Source organism: Saccopteryx leptura, chromosome 1, assembly GCF_036850995.1.
Source record: "Saccopteryx leptura isolate mSacLep1 chromosome 1, mSacLep1_pri_phased_curated, whole genome shotgun sequence".
NCBI classification, from domain to species: domain Eukaryota; kingdom Metazoa; phylum Chordata; class Mammalia; order Chiroptera; family Emballonuridae; genus Saccopteryx; species Saccopteryx leptura.
Window position 1 is genome coordinate 162,556,830 of NC_089503.1, and position 17,572 is coordinate 162,574,401.

Sequence of the window (17,572 nt, forward strand, 5' to 3'; positions counted from 1 at the left end):
TGCGCCCGGAGCAGCATAGGACGAGGGACGTCCCACGTCTCCTGCCCGTGATCAGCTTCAAAGCCAACTCGTCTCAACAGGAACCAGGTCCCATATCAAAGGTCTCTCACCCTGTCTGTTCCTCCTCTGTGAAGATCTGCAAACCTGTCCCCAGCAGTAGGCACACAGGGGATGGTGGACAGATGAGGAACACGTTGCAGGCCAGTGGAGAGAGAAGGACCTACTGTAGCCTCGTTAGTGTCACTTGTGGCAGCTGCTGACCACAGCTGTAACTCAAGCCAGGCTACCAGAGCGACTCGCACAGAGCCATCCCTTCAAGACTTGATGTGCATTAGTTGCTCGCGGGCTGAGTCAGAATGAAGACTTGGCTTGGCCTGGGGCAGGGCAATGGATAAAGCACTGACCTGGAACACTGGAGTCACGGGTTCAAACAACCCGGGCTTGCCTGGTTAAGGCATATATGAGAAGCGATTGCTTCGAGTTGATGCTTCCTGCCCCCCCCCCCCCCCCCCGCCTTTCTCACTCTCTAAAAAAAAAAAAAAAAAAAAAAAAAAAATGAAGACTTCAGCCAGTAGGTCTAGGTAGGTCTGAGAGTCTGCATTTCTTTGTTTTGTTTGTTTTTTTTTGTATTTTTCTTAAGTGAGAAGTGGGGAGGCAGAGAGACAGAGTCCCACATGCGCCCAACCAGGATCCACCTGGCATGCCCAGCTAGAGGAGATGCTCTGCCCATCTGGGGTGTTGCTGCATTGCAACTGGAGCCATTCTAGCGCCTGAGGCAGAGGCCATGGAGCCATCCTCAGCAACCGGGGCCAACTTTGCTCCAATGGAGCCTTGGCTGTGGGAGGGGAAGAGAGAGATAAAGCAGATGGGCGCTTCTCCTATGTGCCCTGGCTGGGGATTGAACCTGGGATATTCACATACCGGGCTGACACTCTACCACTGAGCCAACTGGCCAGGGCTCAGTGTCTGCATTTCTGACATGTGCACAGGGCAGTCCGGGAGGACCACACCTGAGAGACAGGTTCTGGGTCAGGTTCCACTCTGAGACCCTCATGAAACAGGTACACTCATGTTAACTAATGAGGTCTAAAATTTTATCAACTTACGAATTAGAGGCTGATCAAGTCAATTAGGTAGTAGTGACCACCCTGGGCAGGCCTGTGCTAGGCATGAGAGTGCTAGAGCTCCTCGCTCTGGGCCCTCTGTGGACCAGCCCTCCAAGAGAGCCCTGTGGAGAGTGGCTGCACTCGTTACCTGTTCTCCTTCTCTTCGGTGTCACTCATGCTGCTGAGCCTCCGGGGTGCCAATGAGCTGAAATAGCTTTTGTTCTCTCTCTCCTGTAAAACCAACATAGGTGAAGCCCAGGCAGGTGCACCCCTGACGCAGTAAGCAAGTATCTGGGTAGAAAAGCAGAACTTCATCCCCTTACTTAACCTTACTTCTAGCTTCAGTCTCAACCCTACTTGCAGGGCACTACAAGGGCCAGCTCTCCAAGGCTATTTCTGCCTCCTCCGTGAGAACCCAACATGGAGGGAATGGATTCTCCTGGGAAAAGCCAGATGGGCACAAGAGGAGCCACACGAGCCACACAAGCAGCAGCCAGGACACGAAGGGCCACTCCAGTCCCTGAGGCCGGCCTAGCAAGCCCAGCCTGGGAAGGGGGGTTATGAGGAAGACGACCAGGCACCCCGGAGGGTCTGGGACAGCAGTGAAGAAAGGGACAGGCACTCATTCTGGCTGATGGGCCAGCGAGCTGCTTGTGGTCAGCCTGACCCCAGCCCATGACTGATGTGGCTGGCCTGACCACATGCCCGAGAATGAGACACTGAACCTTCCCCCAAGTTGGACTCTGCCTGAGCTTTACTGCATGGAAGGTCCAGCGGAGGTCTCTGCTTTCAGACGTCTGGAGAATCAAGTACTGGTATTCATCCAGAAACCTTTTAGGGCGTACCCGAGTTCTCATGCTTGTGACTGATCTCTGTGCCTTCAGAGGAGGAGGAGGAGGAGGAGGAATGAGCACAAGCTGTGCCAAAAGGAAAAGGGCTGTTTTCTTTTTACGAAGTACATCACAGCAAGTGCGCAGCTCCTGGACTGAACCATCCACGTGCCTGTCTCCCAGAGTCAAATCAGGCCCAGAACATATTCTCCTTTGTCCCAAGAGGGTACCTCTCAGGAGAAACCTGCCTTGGAGCCCTCACTGTACCTTGTCCCTGTTATCCAGTAGAGCAGAGATGCGAGGGCTGGACGCTGAGCGGGAGAGGGCGGAACCCCGGTCCCTCGCAGCTTCCCGGGGGTCGGCTGCCGTGCTCAGCATGTTGTGGCTGCCGGTCTTCCTGAGCCCCAGGCGCCAAGAAGCAGGAGACTCGTCCTTGGGCTCCTCTAGTTTGTTCACAAAGCTAGAGAGCTGCGGGCAGAGCAGATGGGGGAAGTGAGGGGAAGGGCGGGGTGACCACCTCTGCCTGTCAACCTCTGTGCACTGCAGCCAGTGCAGCCACACGGATCCAGCCAGTGCTCCCTCCTCTCTGCACATGCCATGCACCCCTCGAGTCTGTCTAACCCTGGGTAGAAGAGCCTCAGACTCTCAGTGCAGCTGCCCCAACAGGGCTGCTCTGGGAATCAGACATGTTCCTGTCCCTGTGCAGTGGGTGCCAACCTCAGACACCCATGACCCCAGTCCCAGCCACACCTCCTTCCTCTCAACTCGCTATGTGACTGAACACAGGACCCGTGCCTAGGTCTCAACAAGCCCATCTGAAAAATGAGGAAAAGAGCCTGCTTCCTCTTCATAAAAGGCAGTAAGCCCCGGCGTGCATGTGTGTGTGTGAGGGGCTCAGAGGACATGTGGTAGCCTGAATTCATTAATTACTAGTAAAAATTCAAAAGGCCCTACACTCCAGTCCTAATGTTATTTCAAAAAAATAGCTGGCCCTGGCCAGTTGGATCAGTGGTAGAGCATCGGCCCAGGGTGTGGATGTCTTGGGTTTGATTCCTGGTCAGAGCACATAGGAGAAGCACCTATGCTTCTCCACCCCTCCCCCTCTCGCTTCTCTATTTCTTCCCCTCCTGCAGCCATGAGTCAATTGGAGCAAGCTGGCCCCAGGCATGGTGAATGGCTCCATGGAGCCTCTGCCTCAGGTGCTAAAAAGAGCTCAGTTGCCAAGCAACGGAGCATCGCCCCCTAGTGGGCTTGCCGGGTGAATCCCGGTGGGGGTGCATGTGGGAGTCTCTCTTTGCCTCCCCTCCTCTCACTGAATAAAAAAAAAAAAAGAAAAAAAAATAGTTACGTGGTCCAGCATTATTTCATTAAAAAAAAAAATTTACCGCCTGACCAGGCGGTGGTGCAGTGGATAGACGGTCGGAAGGGGACACAGAGGATCCAGGTTAGAGACCCCAAGGTCATCAGCTTGAGCGTGGGCTCATCTGGTTTGAGCAAGGCTCGCCAGCTTGAGCCCAAGGTCACTAGCTTGAGCAAGGGGTCACTCAGTCTGCTGGAGACCCCTGGTCAAGGCGCATATGAGAAAGCAATCAATGAACTAAGGTGCCGCAACAAAGAATTGATGCTTCTCATCTCTCTCACTTCCTGTCTGTCTCACTCTCTGATCTCTTAGTCTGTCACCAAAAAAAAAAAATTTACCATCAAAAAGAAAGCTTATGAAAACCTTACACTGTCCTTAATTATGTCACTTTGCCATAAACCACAGAAAATGTCACATAGCATTGGCCCTAAGACCGATCTGTGATACACAGGGTCTTCAGAGCGCCAGCCAGCTAGCTGTCTCTCCTGGTCCTCGTCCTAACACAGGCCGCCCTTTCCAGTGGAACAGTGTGCGGCGCAGCAGCAACCCAAATCTCTTGTCTCACGCTGGTCATACTCCATGGCTGCTATAGCTCCTCCAACTCTAGAGGCTCAGATCTGAGCGCATGATTTCAGGAGAGCGGAGTAAGTGTACATGTGTCTATTTTTTTTTAATTTAGTGTTTTTCTTTAAAAAAGCAGGTGGCTGGTCTCACCCTGAGCAGCGGGAAGACGGGCGATGCATGAGGGTTGCCTTCTACTCAAAGTGCCTGTCACAGTGACACCCCTGGATTAAGTAAGGGGCTAGGACTGTTTCCATGATGACACCAGAATCTGCCTTCTCAGTCCACGAAGTGCTGAAAAGGCCAGTAAGCTGATCCCTATAAAACCAGAGCTTCTGTAGCTTCACGCCAGAGAACTCGGGTCCATTCTCTAACCTCAGAACCAGAGTGCTCCTGCCAGGCAGGTCACCGTCACTGCCCCCCATCCCCCGACAGGCGCCCACAGCACAGAAAGTGCTCCTGCCACCTGTACCCTCCACTTGCCACAGGCTAGAATGCCCCCAGCTCAGGAAACAAACAGAAAAGGAGCGAGGTCATCAGCATAGTCAAGGCCGCATGCTGGGTCTCTTCCCGAGATTCCTGGGCACTCACCTTCTGGTACAGAGAAAACAGGCAACTGATGAAATATTGCTGGTCCCAGACCACTATGTCCTATGTTATCTAAACACATTGTAGCCAAGTCTGTTTGTTGACAACTTTATAGTTTTTGTTACAGATGCAACATTTGTGTTCCTCCCCTTCCAAATTCATAGCTGAAGCCCTAACACTGTATTTGGAGATAAGGTGGCTATCTTTGGGACAGAAAGGGAGTGCTCACCAGGAACCCAATCTGCCGGCACCTCGAGCTTGGATTTCCTGCCTCCAGAACAGAGAGATAAATCCCCATTGTCTGAAGGCACCCAGCCTGTGGCCTTTTGTTAGGGCAGCACCAAACCCACTCAGACAGGTGAAAATATATCTTTCTTATTTTGCAACAATGTATATTTGAGGCATTGCTAATTGCAAGTTATTGCAGTCAGGGGAAACATAGTATCTGAATTAATTCCAAAATACTCACTCTCCTGGCAGAGGAGGCAGAGAAGATATTCTGAGCTGGCTCAGGTATCTGTTCCAGGATACGGCCCTTGCTTTCCGAATTGGAATGGTTGACAACGGCCTCTGGCTTTCGATCTGTTATTTAAGACATAGGAGGCTCAGTGCACGAGTGAAACCATGTCTTTCCTGCTGAGTAAACAGGTTCCTCCATTACCCAACAGACTGGGGCTGCGTATGCTAGACCTCAAACAGGTGAAATCTCTAGCAATTGCTGCCAGAAGAAAGTAAACTCAGGGGTGCTCTTGTCTTGACAGCTCCAACTCCAGCTCCTATGCATCTGACTGAAAACGTTCTCCATGGTATAGACCAAATAAAAGTTCCGCAGTCAGTCTATATTAACAACCTGCTGTGGCCACCGCAGGTCCTTACAATGGACAGTGCCAGGAAGGCCAGCTAGGAGAGACTGACAGGTTCACCTGCAGGCGGATGGAGTGGGAAGGTGGTCACAGGTTTGGAACTGGACCACGGCATCACCAAAGACCTCTGGGATGAGCACAGGTGGTGGCTGTCAGAGAAGCTCAGGCAGCACCCCCCCCCCAACACTGTGGCAGCCAGCAAAGTGGCCCAACACAGAGCCACCCAGATGTTCATTCCAGGTGGTACCCAGGCCTAAGATAAGCAAATACTCAACACACAATAAACACATTTTGATAGGCACCACACGAGCACTTCCAGAGCAAACTCAACAGAACCCAGTCTCCATCAATAAAGGTCATCCTAACACTGTGCTTGGCTGGTGCCCATGTTCCCTTCACAGATACTGGTCTCCAGCTTCCCTGTGTGACAATCACAAGCTCAGAGATGGAGACTGCGGGAGGTGGTGTTCTCCCACAGCTGTAGGAACCAGGCCAATAGCTAGACCTCAACACAGGGCTGGGCCCAGGCCATCATGGGTATCAGACTCCACTAGAAACATGATGCCCAGCCTCCTCTAACTGGCTTCCCGGTTGAATTGACATGGGAGGCACCAGCCCAGAGTGCCTCTGAGAGACCCACACCCTCTGTCTCGCCCAGGACCCAAGGTCAGAACAGGTGCCCCTGCACACAGGACTTCTTTGAGCACCTTGTCCTGTGGCTCTAACCCAGCTCGCCATGTTTACCACTGAGTCACACTAGCAATCTGACATCTCATCTCTGAAAATGGACCTGGGCACTCCCTCCAAGCCATGAGGCCTCCAGCTCTGATAGGCAGTGTACACCTTGCACTGGGAAACACAGGACCCACGTATTACCTGCCTCCTTCTCTGTCTCGGAGTCGGACGCTTCATCTTCACCCTCCTCTGAGCTGGAGCTGCTCGAGTCCTTGTTTTCTTCCTCCGCTTCATGAGACTTAGGCGTCTCCTCCTCATAGAGCATCTTCTCTTTGCTAAATTAAAGACAACAGTTTGATTGTAATTCAGAAACGATAAACATTTCCTAAGTGCATTGACAGTTGAGTATCAGGAGAACGAGTCTATGAGCCCATGTCAAGCAGTAACAGAAACGCATTCGCATTCTTCTCTGTGTCTGCGTTTCTGAGTCCTTGCCTTTTACAGATTCAGCTTTGCTGTTTGACTACAGAGCGTGACTTATGTAGGTAGCACTGGCCTGTTCGACACAGAAACAGAGGGCTGTGGTCTTAGTGCTGACGGAGCAGGTAAATGTAAACCACCTAACAACGTCCACTGAGTGCCCCAAACACACCGGGATCCTGCAGGCTTAGGGGTGAGGTCCCCAAGCTCACAGAATGGCCCGTCAGGGAACAAGAAGTGCTGCACAATGTTGACTCGTTCCTATACTTAAAATACATCCACCCACACTCAGTGTCTCCTCCCTGCCCTCAAACGTGCCCACGTGTCTAAAGATCATTTGGCTAAAATCAAGCAGTTGTTTTATTGTATAAATTCTCACGCTAAGTGTGTCACGCGCATGTGTCCCCACCATCTTACTTCTTAAAGAGTCCACTCTGCAACCTGCTGTTCACGCCTGACTCAATGAGCTTATTCTGTGTCTCCTTCTCACTCCGCAGCTGGAGGGGAGGAAAGGGAAGAGGTTGACCGTGGGCAAGATCAGCTGAAAACAAGAGCTCGCAACCGTCCTGCCGTCTGAAGGAGACAAGCCAATGCCAGGGAGGAGTGAAGAACCCTAGTTTGGAGAAGCCACGTTCATGTCCAGAATGTTAGGGTAACTGGTTGTTGTTTTTTACTTTCAGCTGCTTGGAGGCTTCTTATAACGAGTAAACTCTTAACACTGGCAGTTCTGGGGACATGTCCTTCTCAGACTGCTGAAAGGCCCCAGAAGGAGCACCTGCCATCTCTGGGTGCAGCTGTAACTACAGCGAGGGGCCAAGGCTGGAGGGGGGGTGGGGGTGGGGCTGGGGCTTAGGACGCCTGTGTGGTGTCGCACGGACTCACCACACTCTGCTTCTTCTGAAGCGTCTCCAGGTATTCCACGAGGCCCTCATCAGCCACATCAAATGGCGTCTGGCCCTGGCAGAGAGAGAGACCATGACTACGGGACTCTATGGAGAATGCTCCAGCATCCACTCGATGCCCAGCTCCAGCAACAGCTGCTCCCCTAATAACCGCCCACATGGTAACAGGCCTTTGTCCATCAGGGAAACAGCAAGTCTGCGTGGAGAGTGCTGCACTCTGTGCAGCAGGACTGGGGAAAGGACACCATTTAATGCATGTGGCCCCTTGGCGAACAACCACCTGACATCTCCCTGGACCTCCCTAGATGGTCCTTGTTGCTGTGAGGAACTCGACAGCGGCTCTCGGAAACCTTGGAAGAAGGAGCAGGCATGCGTGTACTCAAGAGTGTCAGGAAACCAGTGCCCAGGAAGGGAGAGCAGGGCTGTCTCCCACAGGAAATACCAGCACTGGTAGGGACCCCAACCCATGGCCGGAGAACAGACCTGGGTCAGGAGAGGTGGAAGGCAGTAAGAACCCCCTAATTAAAGGCTGTGTCTCTGGATTCCTGAAAAATTCCTAGAAATTCCAGAGATGTAGGGAAATAAATAACATAATTTCAACCAAACTCAAGGACCTTGTTATAACATTTTTATTTATTTATTTATTTATTTATTTATTTATTTATTTATTTTTTACAGGGACAGAGAGAGAGTCAGATAGAGGGATAGATAGGGACAGATGGACAGGAACGGAGAGAGATGAGAAGCATCAATCATCAGTTTTTCGTTGCGACACCGTAGTTGTTCACTGATTGCTTTCTCATGTGCCATGACTGCGGGCCTTCAGCAGACTCGAGCCAGTGACCTTGGGTCCATGCTGGTGAGCTTTTGCTCAAGCCAGATGAGCCCGTGCTCAAGCTGGCAACCCCGGGGGTCTCGAACCTGGGTCCTTCCGCATCCCAGTCTGATGCTCTATCCACTGCACCACCACCTGGCCAGGCTGTTATAACACTTTTAAATGATTGAATATGAATGGAGCTCAGCTGTTATTAAAAGTATTTGAACTAAAACAAAGAAGCTCTGACCAGGTGGCTCAGCTTATTAGAGCATCGTCCCAATATACCAAGGTTGCAGGTTCAACCCCTGGTCAGGACGTGTACAAGAGTCAATGCATAAATAAGTGAGACAATAAATTTATGTCTCTCTCAAATCAATAAAGAAATTACAAATAAAGTGAAATAAGATCTTCCCTCTCTCACCACAGACGGCGGCTCAGGCCCCACTGTGCACACCCTGCAGGGGCTGCTGTCAGGACGGTGCTGGCAGGAGGGCCAGAAGGCAGGTCGGTGGAGCTACACCGACACAGCAAACCGCACGGGGCCCAGGGCATGCTGCAGAGACAGCAGGGGAGTCTCCCATGTCCTGGGCAGCTAGACTCAGCCTGTTCCAGACCCTGCACCACCTTGCTGCCCTGCAGATGGCCAGTCTGACTCACCAGCTTGTTCCTGACGTCCATGTCACAGAGGGCCTCTGCCAGGATTGAGCAAGCCTCCTTCACCCCCCAGTGTGCAGCGGCGTGGAGGGGGGTCCAGCCGTCGTGGTCCTGCACGTTCAGCTCATAGCCAGCCTGAATCAATAGCCTGGGAAGAAAACCCCGACAGGACACATATAGCCTCTATTTCAGTCCCTGCTGGACACTGTCGGCTACCAGAGCCACGGGCTCATGGCTGCTCAGTTGCCACAGGGACCAGCATAGGCACTGCTGACCCTCCCTCTCCTGGGGCCACGGGGGACCCTGAGCACATCCGTGTCCCACCCACAGATATGTTCAGAGGGGTGCACCTGAGAGTAACCAAGGCCTCACGCACTCACACCACCCAAGCGCCATGATAGGGCGTGCTTCCTGTTTCCTCACGCAGGCGGCAGGACACCTCATGTGGGAGCTCGGCTCCTTGCAGGGCGCTGCACCTCCTGGAGCCTCACACTCTAGCTCTGCCCAGACGCCCGCAGGGCTCCCTGTGGACTGCAAGGTTGACTCTGCCTGTGCCTGCAGGAGGGTGGGCCTGACTCTGGAGGACCTGCGCGGCTACACCTGACCCTGGCCACCTACACCATGGCCTACAGACCTGTCCCAGGAGTGAACACAGCATGGCTTCCACCCAGCTAGAAATCCTGTATTAGTGGAATCTGATGCCCAGGAGCCTGGCAGCACCCACAGCTGTGTGGAGCTGTATGGACACGAGACAGTGGGGAAGGCGGGGGCGGGGGGAGGGGGGCGGGGAGCGCAAAACCCAAACACCACCTGTCCATGTGACCACAACTTCAGATCTGCGTCACCAACTACTGAGCCCAGAGAGACAAGCTGTGTCCAAAGAGGACTCCAAAACCACCCACCTGCATGACATGTTGCAGAGCAAGGGGCTGCAGGGATGCTAATACTAAATCCTGAAGCTGAGAGAGGTCCCATAAGGTCACCTTCTCAGCCAGTCTACTGCCACACATGCCAATAGAGGCTGAAGGGGCAGTGGGGGCTGGGGGCACCCAAAGATGAGCACTAGCAAACGTCAGACAAGACTGCATAGTTGGAAGGAAACAACCACACCATCCCTCCCAAGACCCGTCTCCTCTCATCCCCATCTCCTGACTACCGTCCGCGTGGATGACACACCTGAGGACCTCGGAGTAGCCCTTGGCGGCAGCCACATGCAGGGCAGTGGCCCCCGAGCGAGCCTGCCTGGTGTCCACTATCTTCCCGCTGTTGAGCCACTGCCGTGCGTCCTGAAGCATCTGCTGCTCCTCCTCCTTCCGAGACTGCTCAAGGTCGACCCCTGCGGGAGCCACACAAACAGCAGTGTTACCACTCAACCTCTGACTTGCAATGTGTCATAACATAACCACAGGTGACTGCTCAGCCACCAGGCCAGGCCCCTGGGGTTCCCTGCAGACAGCAATGGAATTTACACAGACATCGCGGTTTTACCAACGCCAGAGCATCAGGGTTGATGTGTGACGGCAGACCCAGCAGGGACAATTCTAAGAACACAACCCAGGCTACTCTTTTTACGTCATGATACTTGTTCCAAGTCCCCTCCCACATTCCAGCATTTATTTCTCAGTGACCCTCCGTGGTGAGCACCACCGATGGCACCCCATGTAATGTAACGGGGAGTGAGTGTAAGACAGCCGGCCCGGAACAAGGCCACACGCACATGTGAGCTGCCACCAGAGCTCCTACGGCTCAGTCTGCATGGGAAACCAGGAAACACAATCCAACAGGGCACAGAGCTACACGCAGGAGGCAGAGCAGACAGGCCTGTGCTGCCCCAGAACAGGGTCAGCATGCATACACAGGGCCAGGTACGAAGTGTCTTTAGCTTCGACAGTCTGAACACACGTGGCTGTGGACAGAGTTGGCATCTCCTAGAGGGTTACAGCAGGAGGTCCCACAGCCATCTCCTGGGAACGTGTGCCTGACGGCGGGGAGGGCAGGTGACCAGGAGGACTAGCAATCACTTGTAACCACATCCACAGAGTTCTGTGCCTGTCTTGGCAAACTTGTGAAGACTCATGCTCCCGCCATCTGACAAGTGTCCCTGGGCGTGGGTCCTGACGCTAACGCTGTGCACACGCCTAACCTCCTGCCCGGGGACACGGGGCCTCCCAGAGCTGGGTCTGCTCTTTTTTTTTTTTTTTTAATTTTTTTTTTTTTCTGAAGCTGGAAACGGGGAGAGACAATCAGACAGACTCCCACATGCGCCCGACCGGGATCCACCCGGCACGCCCACCAGGGGTGAAGCTCTGCCCACCAGGGGGCGATGCTCTGCCCTTCCGGGGGGGTCGCTCTGCCACGACCAGAGCCTCTAGTGCCTGGGGCAGAGGCCAAGGAGCCATCCCCAGTGCCCGGGCCATCTTTGCTCCAATGGAGCCTCGGCTGCGGGAGGGGAAGAGAGAGACAGAGAGGAAGGGGGGGGGGGTGAAGAAGCAAATGGGCGCTTCTCCTACGTGCCCTGGCCGGGAATCGAACCCGGGTCCCCCGCACGCCAGGCCGACGCTCTACCGCTGAGCCAACCGGCCAGGGCCTGGGTCTGCTCTTGTAGCCACTCCATCCCTGTCCCTCGCCCTACCTTGCTTCTTCACTTGCTCCAGAAGAAGATCCTTCATGGCTGGCTCTTCTGCTAGGTCAGAAGGGACTTCCCCTTCGCTATTGACGATGCCCACGCTGGCTCCGTGGCTGAGGAAGTACCTGTGCAGACGAGTCAGCATCAGCACCACCTGTCACTCCAATGCATTCACACTCACGTACCTCAGACTCGACGCAGAGCAGGGACTCTGTCTGGGTTTTAAATACAGTCCCAGATGAGGCGTTCCGTTCTCACTTCCCAACCCATATTCCCCAGTAATCAAGACAGCAGCATCCCCGTGTCCAGACAAGAGCAATGCCAACAAACAGGCTTTCTTTCCCGTTCACACTCCTAACCGGCTCAGCACTACAAGGAAGGCACGATCCCTGAAAACTCACCTCCCATCCCCAATGTCCAAACACAGGTTCCCAAGGACTTTCTACACTCACAGTATTGAGAGAATTACAAATTGTCACGTTGTAGGAGATTGTAAAGAAGAATTCTCGTGAAACCTTTCCCAATGCCACAAGAGAGGGCATTAGTATTGACATGAAAACAGAAAAACGAAGGATAAGGATGAGCTAAAATTTGCATGAATTGACCTAGATTGTGCTTCCATGAAACTCTCCCTTCCACATGCAAGGAGGGAATGGAATTACTGAAAAATTAAACAGTTAATTTTAAGTATTCAGATTCTGTATCAAAACACAACACTAGATCATGAAGGAGAAAGGCCGGCCAGTTCTAATCCCCACATGGCCCTTTCTGCTTCTCAGAGCACTTGCCTATGGAATGAAATAGTGAGAGCCTCAGACACTTCTATGAAGTAGGCAATGTGGATGCTTTTGCCCCTACTGTGAGAAACTGAGGCTCATGCGTACTGAGTCATTTCCTTAAAGTCACAGCGGCAGCAAGTGGTGGAAGTTATGGCCCAGGTTTTGACCTCAGGTCCAGTTCATCTCATCATGAGGTCAAGTTCTCTTCGGGCCAGTGAAAGTCCCAGCAGTGTGGAAGTTCTAACAAACGCTCAGCACATTTAAAGAAATGACTTAGACTTTTTTTTTTTTGTATTTTTCTGAAGTGAGAAGTGGGGAGGCAGAGAGACGGACACCTGCATGCTCCCGATGGGGATCCACCCAGCATACCCACCAGGGGGTAATGCTCCACCCATTTGGGGTGTTGCTCCATTGCAACTGGAGCCATTCTAGCACCTGAGGCAGAGGCCATGGAGTCATCCTTAGCGCCCAGGCCAACTTTGCTCCAATGGAGCCTTGGCTGCGGGAGGGGAAGAGAGAGATAGAGAGGAAAAAGACGGGGAAGGGTAGAGAAGCAGATGGGTGCTTCTCCTGTGTGCCCTTGGTCAGGAATCAATCCCAGGACTTCCACACGCTGAGCCGACGCTCTACCACTGAGCCAACTGTCCAGGACCTACAACTTAGACTTTGACCCTTCAACGGTTCAGTAAGCAGTTACTGGTCCCCAGAAGTCTGAAGTACACATTTCAGACACTGTAGATCTAAAGAAGATGGACGTGGCCACTGCACCCACAGAGCTGGTGGCGGAGAAGGAAGCAGCAGAGATTAGGGGCCCACGCACCAGTCTCAGGGCCTCGGACCAGTGCACACAGACCCAGTCAGGGCTGCTCCTCCACAGAGCTGTCTCATTCCTTCTCAGTCCCAACCTCTCAGGGAAGACAGACCTCAGTTCAGGCTGGGCCTCCTCCACACTGTGGCCGTGGCCCACTTCCCCATCAGGCACCTGTCCTCACAGGTGCCAGAGCTCCCCTCCTTCACCCCAGGAGAACACTCACCTACAACCCCCCCCCATCAAAATGCAAATGACAGGCCCACTGGGCAGTGAACACTTCCGACTGAACTGCACCCTTCACACTGACCAAGTACCACGCCCACGCAGGCTCCTACACGCAAGAACTTTCTTCCCTTGGGTGAAGCAGCCCTCCTCCCCTCCTAGAGACTTTTTGTACCTTGAAGATCATTTGCCTTCCCAAAGCCTTTGCTGAGCCACCAACCAAGTTTTCTCCCTCCCTCCTCCAACTTCACCCCTGCCCCACCTCCCCAGCAGTGACTCTTGAGCCTGTCTCAACACAGGGAAGCCATGTAAGGGCCACTGTGGTCTCCTCACCAAGGTCCCTACTGTGAGGCCCCACATTGCCTCTTTCCTCTCAGCCTCACAGCATGAAACAAACAACACATCCCGACAGCTCTGCAGGCATCACTCCCCCTCCTCATTGGACCAGGGCATGCCACTTGGCACATGGACCCTGCTGTTGCCTTTTTCCAGAAGACTCATTTCTGGAAAGTACTCTGAACGGCCACAAGCCAGAAAGGGATTGCTGTTCAAGAGGCAACCTTCCCAAACCATTGTTAGAAAAAAAGACTTCTACTTTCAGACTTTTCCTGAATGAGAATAAATATCCACATATGAAGTAACATCTACTTTCCTGCTGAGAATCCTCCTTACCCGGAGGCTCAGAAACAGCCAGGAGCTCAATACATACTTCCCTTAGGAAGTGGGCCCCCTATTCACCCCGACTCAGCACTGAGAGAAGGTCCCTTCCTACTCTTCTCAGGGAGGGAGAGAGGAAATGAACTGTGTTAAAACAAACAAACAGACAAACACTCAGAATTAGCATCCCAACCAAAAACAACATAAAAAACCCTGTGGATTTATGAGCTATGTAAAACACAGTATCCATTATTCCTTAAAAATAAGTCAACTTCCTGCTTTCATAACTTGTCATAGAGAAAGATGTAGCTATTTATGACCCTCAAGTCCTCCAGAGAGAAGAGAAGCCCCACCCACACTCACTCAGCAATGTTGAGATAGCCGCAGGAAGCCACTGCATGCAGGGGCGTCCAGCCCTCGTTGTCTTGCTGGTTGACGTAGGCTCTGTTCTCCACCAGGAACTTTACCATGTCAAAATTCTCATCGATACAGGCCTGCAAGAGAAGTCCACTCATTCACTGAGTGAGCCGCACACACTCGGCTATGCGCCAGGTCGCTGCTCTGGGCGCTGACAGCAAGGCAGCTCAAGCAGACTCACTTCCAGTCCTTGCATCAGTGTCCAGAGCGTAACTCCTCAGCTCTGTGGTCTGCTGTGAACCCTGGATCATTTCATGCCTCACAATCTCAGTTGTGAAACAGGTATGAGAACACTAAGCTCATTTACACAACTATAGGACTGTGAACGTGGTGTCTAATGCACTATGAGCAGGGGAGTGGTGAATCACCGTAGTAGAAAGAGGGCATGCTTGCTACAAACCACTAATCTGCCTATAATATTTTTGTAAAAAGCCACACAGGTCCAAATGCAGTTCCTCAGTGGGAAGTTGTGGCTATGAATGCAGACTGCCCAGCACCCTGCTGTGTGAGAGAGGGTGAGGTAGTTGTGGGTAGTCAGGGATCCTTAGTTGCCTGTCTCACACTCAGGACACAGAGAAGCTTTCTGAACAGAGGCCCCAGAGACCAGGCTGTCCGAACACATATACAGACTGCAGAGGAGGGAGAAACTGCGCTGAAACAGATCACGAGTCTCGGGTGGGGTCATTCAGGACCGAGAACAAATAAGACTCTCTTTTCAAATTTGTCATTTATACCCCTCCTTAAAAAAAAATAGTAAGTTAAACTTGAGCTGAGAAACTGTATCCAGATCAAAATGATTTTATAACAACCTTGGACAATCTCACTGCACTGCCCTCTGCACAAACCACAGGGCACTCCCCCTCTCGGAAACCCGTTTCCCCTTGATGACACAGTGAAAAGTACTGATCTTATTGCATCTCAATCCTGGAGGGAAATTCTCTTTAGAATTCCATGACAACAAGGAGAGCACACAGCCTTGGGACCTGTGGGACCAATGAGCTGCTTTCTTCATGGCATGTTATTTTTACTCACATGACGGAAATTATGATTAGGATCTGAAAATAAACAAAGTAAGCCTGTCAATTCAAAGGAAATAACCAGTATTTTTTGCCAATGATAAAGTGTGACCATTCAAGTGAAATTTGAACTTTGAGAAACCCATCTACCACCATGAGTCTGGCAGGCTCCCTACCCTATACTCACATGTGATGTGTCTGGTGCAGTCACTCATGAGACTTGTTGAGTCTGTACAATGGGGCACAATCTGGAAGACCAGCACAACCCAATGAACCTGTATTACCCAAATAATCCAATGCATGGTGTTAGAAAATTGTGCATGGGTTCAAGATTCATTCAAAGTGCAAGTCAAACCTCTGGATGTTAGTGTCACAAAGAAAGAAAGTCCACTGATGTGATTTCAGATTCTACATGGCTACTAACAGTCAGGAAACTACTACTGCAGGCACTTTAGTGTAGAACCCCAGAGCAGTACCCACCATCACCTGAGGGGACTACTGAATACGCCCTCCCTTTTCCACATATGTAGCGTGTGAGTACACATTTTCTTAATACACTTTAACCAGAACAGTATATCACAACAGATTGGATCCAGACATTAACATGTAATAGATTATTGCTATTTTAAATGACTTAATGGGTACATACTTTAATATTTTCTCTGTAATATGTAATACCCCACTTGAACAAAAGGTCTTTAAAGTCCTGAATAAATTTTTAGAGCGTAAAGAAATCCTGAAAACATAGTTTGAGAACCACTGTCCTCACTCAAACCCACCAAGAGGTGTTTCGTGGTGATTCAGAGCGACTTTTCAAAGAGTGACCGGTCACTGCGGGAAGACCCAAGTTGCAGCACCAGACGGCTGCTGTAACTGCTGCTTTACCAGGAGGAGCTACGACCCCCACCCCCACCCCAGACAAGCCCCATGTCCATCCTGCGTAGCAACAGGGACGGGTGAAAAAGGGAAGATTCGACATAGATGAACATTTAATCAGGCAGCCTTGGCTGCAAACAGCATCGCTGCTAATTTTCTCCAAACCACTTGATATTTTGACGATGAGATCACTAAACACACCAGCTGCGACTGGATTTCATGATAGTATGTTTCTCCCACTGACCTTTGTGAGGCCAGGACTCAGCTTCATTTCCAACAAGCAGCCCCCGCTAACGTTGCTTCTGTGATGTTTTCTCAGGTTTGTCAACTCAGACAAGCATTCCCCATTTACTCTACTTCCCACCATGTAAAATATTTCATAATGGTGCTTATCATTGAATTCCTTGCAAACTGCATGTCTGCCGTAGTGAAGATCGAGACAGCTCGCTGCAGAGTGCCTCACTGAAAACTGTCCAGAAAGACTTCCAAGTGAAGGAATGACAGGAGGGCTTTTCAAAAAGTACTGAAGTTCAAGGAGAAGACAGTGTTCCAAAGGTTAAGCACACGCTGTCCAGGGAATAGTAAACATGTCAAGATGGTCAAATGTGGGCTGGAACCTGGGAGAGGCTGGGTGGCAGCTCTGCCAGGTTGCAAAATGTCTTTGGCTCTGAAAGAACAGTCTCAAGACTCGGCTCCAGTAGCCATGCCACCAAGAGGACCTGTTGTTTCCAAGATCATTCTCTGCCCTTTGAAAATGACAGCAGTCAAGCTCCAAGGGCCTAAAATAAGCCCGCTAGAGCAGGATCAAACAGGAGACAATGTCTCCCTCTTCTTCCCTCTCATTTCCCTCCCTTCCTTTCTCGACCTTCTTCCCCAGCTCAACTTCAGCTCTCCTCCTTTTCCATGTCATGGTCTCTGGGTCTGTGAACATCAAATGCTTGACAGTGTTTTTACAAGAGGATACCGTGAGGAGTTTCAGAGAAGGACCACAAGCTGGCATGGTCTGCAAGGTAATCTGGCAGATGTCAACCCTTAGAGAGTCACCTCTGAGACTGTAAGGCAGGCCAACTGCTCAGTTACTTCCCAGACAGCCTGGGTGCAGGCAGTGCCCTGCTCTGCACCAGCGCAGGGCGGACAGACCGGGTCCGTACCAGCTCCGCGATGTGTGAACACCGCAGTGAGCTGGGGAACCTGGGGGCCGGGGGACCACCACCTGCCTCATGGGATGGTGTGCGGACGAAAGGAGATGACCCTGGAACAGTGGCTGACACATTGTTGTTGTTGTTGTTACGCCACTAGACTACAAACAGCAACTCCCCAGGATAAAGCACA

General features: G+C 51.8%; 1 protein-coding gene across 6 annotated transcripts in view; it reads right to left on the bottom strand.

Moving 5' to 3' along the window:
* The window catches only part of PPP1R12B (protein phosphatase 1 regulatory subunit 12B), a 98,998-nt gene that overhangs the window by 60,330 nt on the left and 21,096 nt on the right, over positions 1-17,572 (bottom strand). For all 6 annotated transcript variants that reach the window (XM_066379436.1, XM_066379427.1, XM_066379410.1 and 3 more), the window contains exons 2-11: positions 14,295-14,425; positions 11,469-11,587; positions 10,013-10,172; positions 8,840-8,984; positions 7,346-7,420; positions 6,881-6,960; positions 6,185-6,318; positions 4,915-5,027; positions 2,204-2,404; positions 1,255-1,337 (exon numbers count right to left, since the gene is read on the bottom strand). In XM_066379436.1, coding sequence (XP_066235533.1) covers positions 1,255-1,337; positions 2,204-2,404; positions 4,915-5,027; positions 6,185-6,318; positions 6,881-6,960; positions 7,346-7,420; positions 8,840-8,984; positions 10,013-10,172; positions 11,469-11,587; positions 14,295-14,425 — 1,241 coding nt within the window. The remainder of the gene's footprint in view (positions 1-1,254; positions 1,338-2,203; positions 2,405-4,914; positions 5,028-6,184; positions 6,319-6,880; positions 6,961-7,345; positions 7,421-8,839; positions 8,985-10,012; positions 10,173-11,468; positions 11,588-14,294; positions 14,426-17,572) is intronic.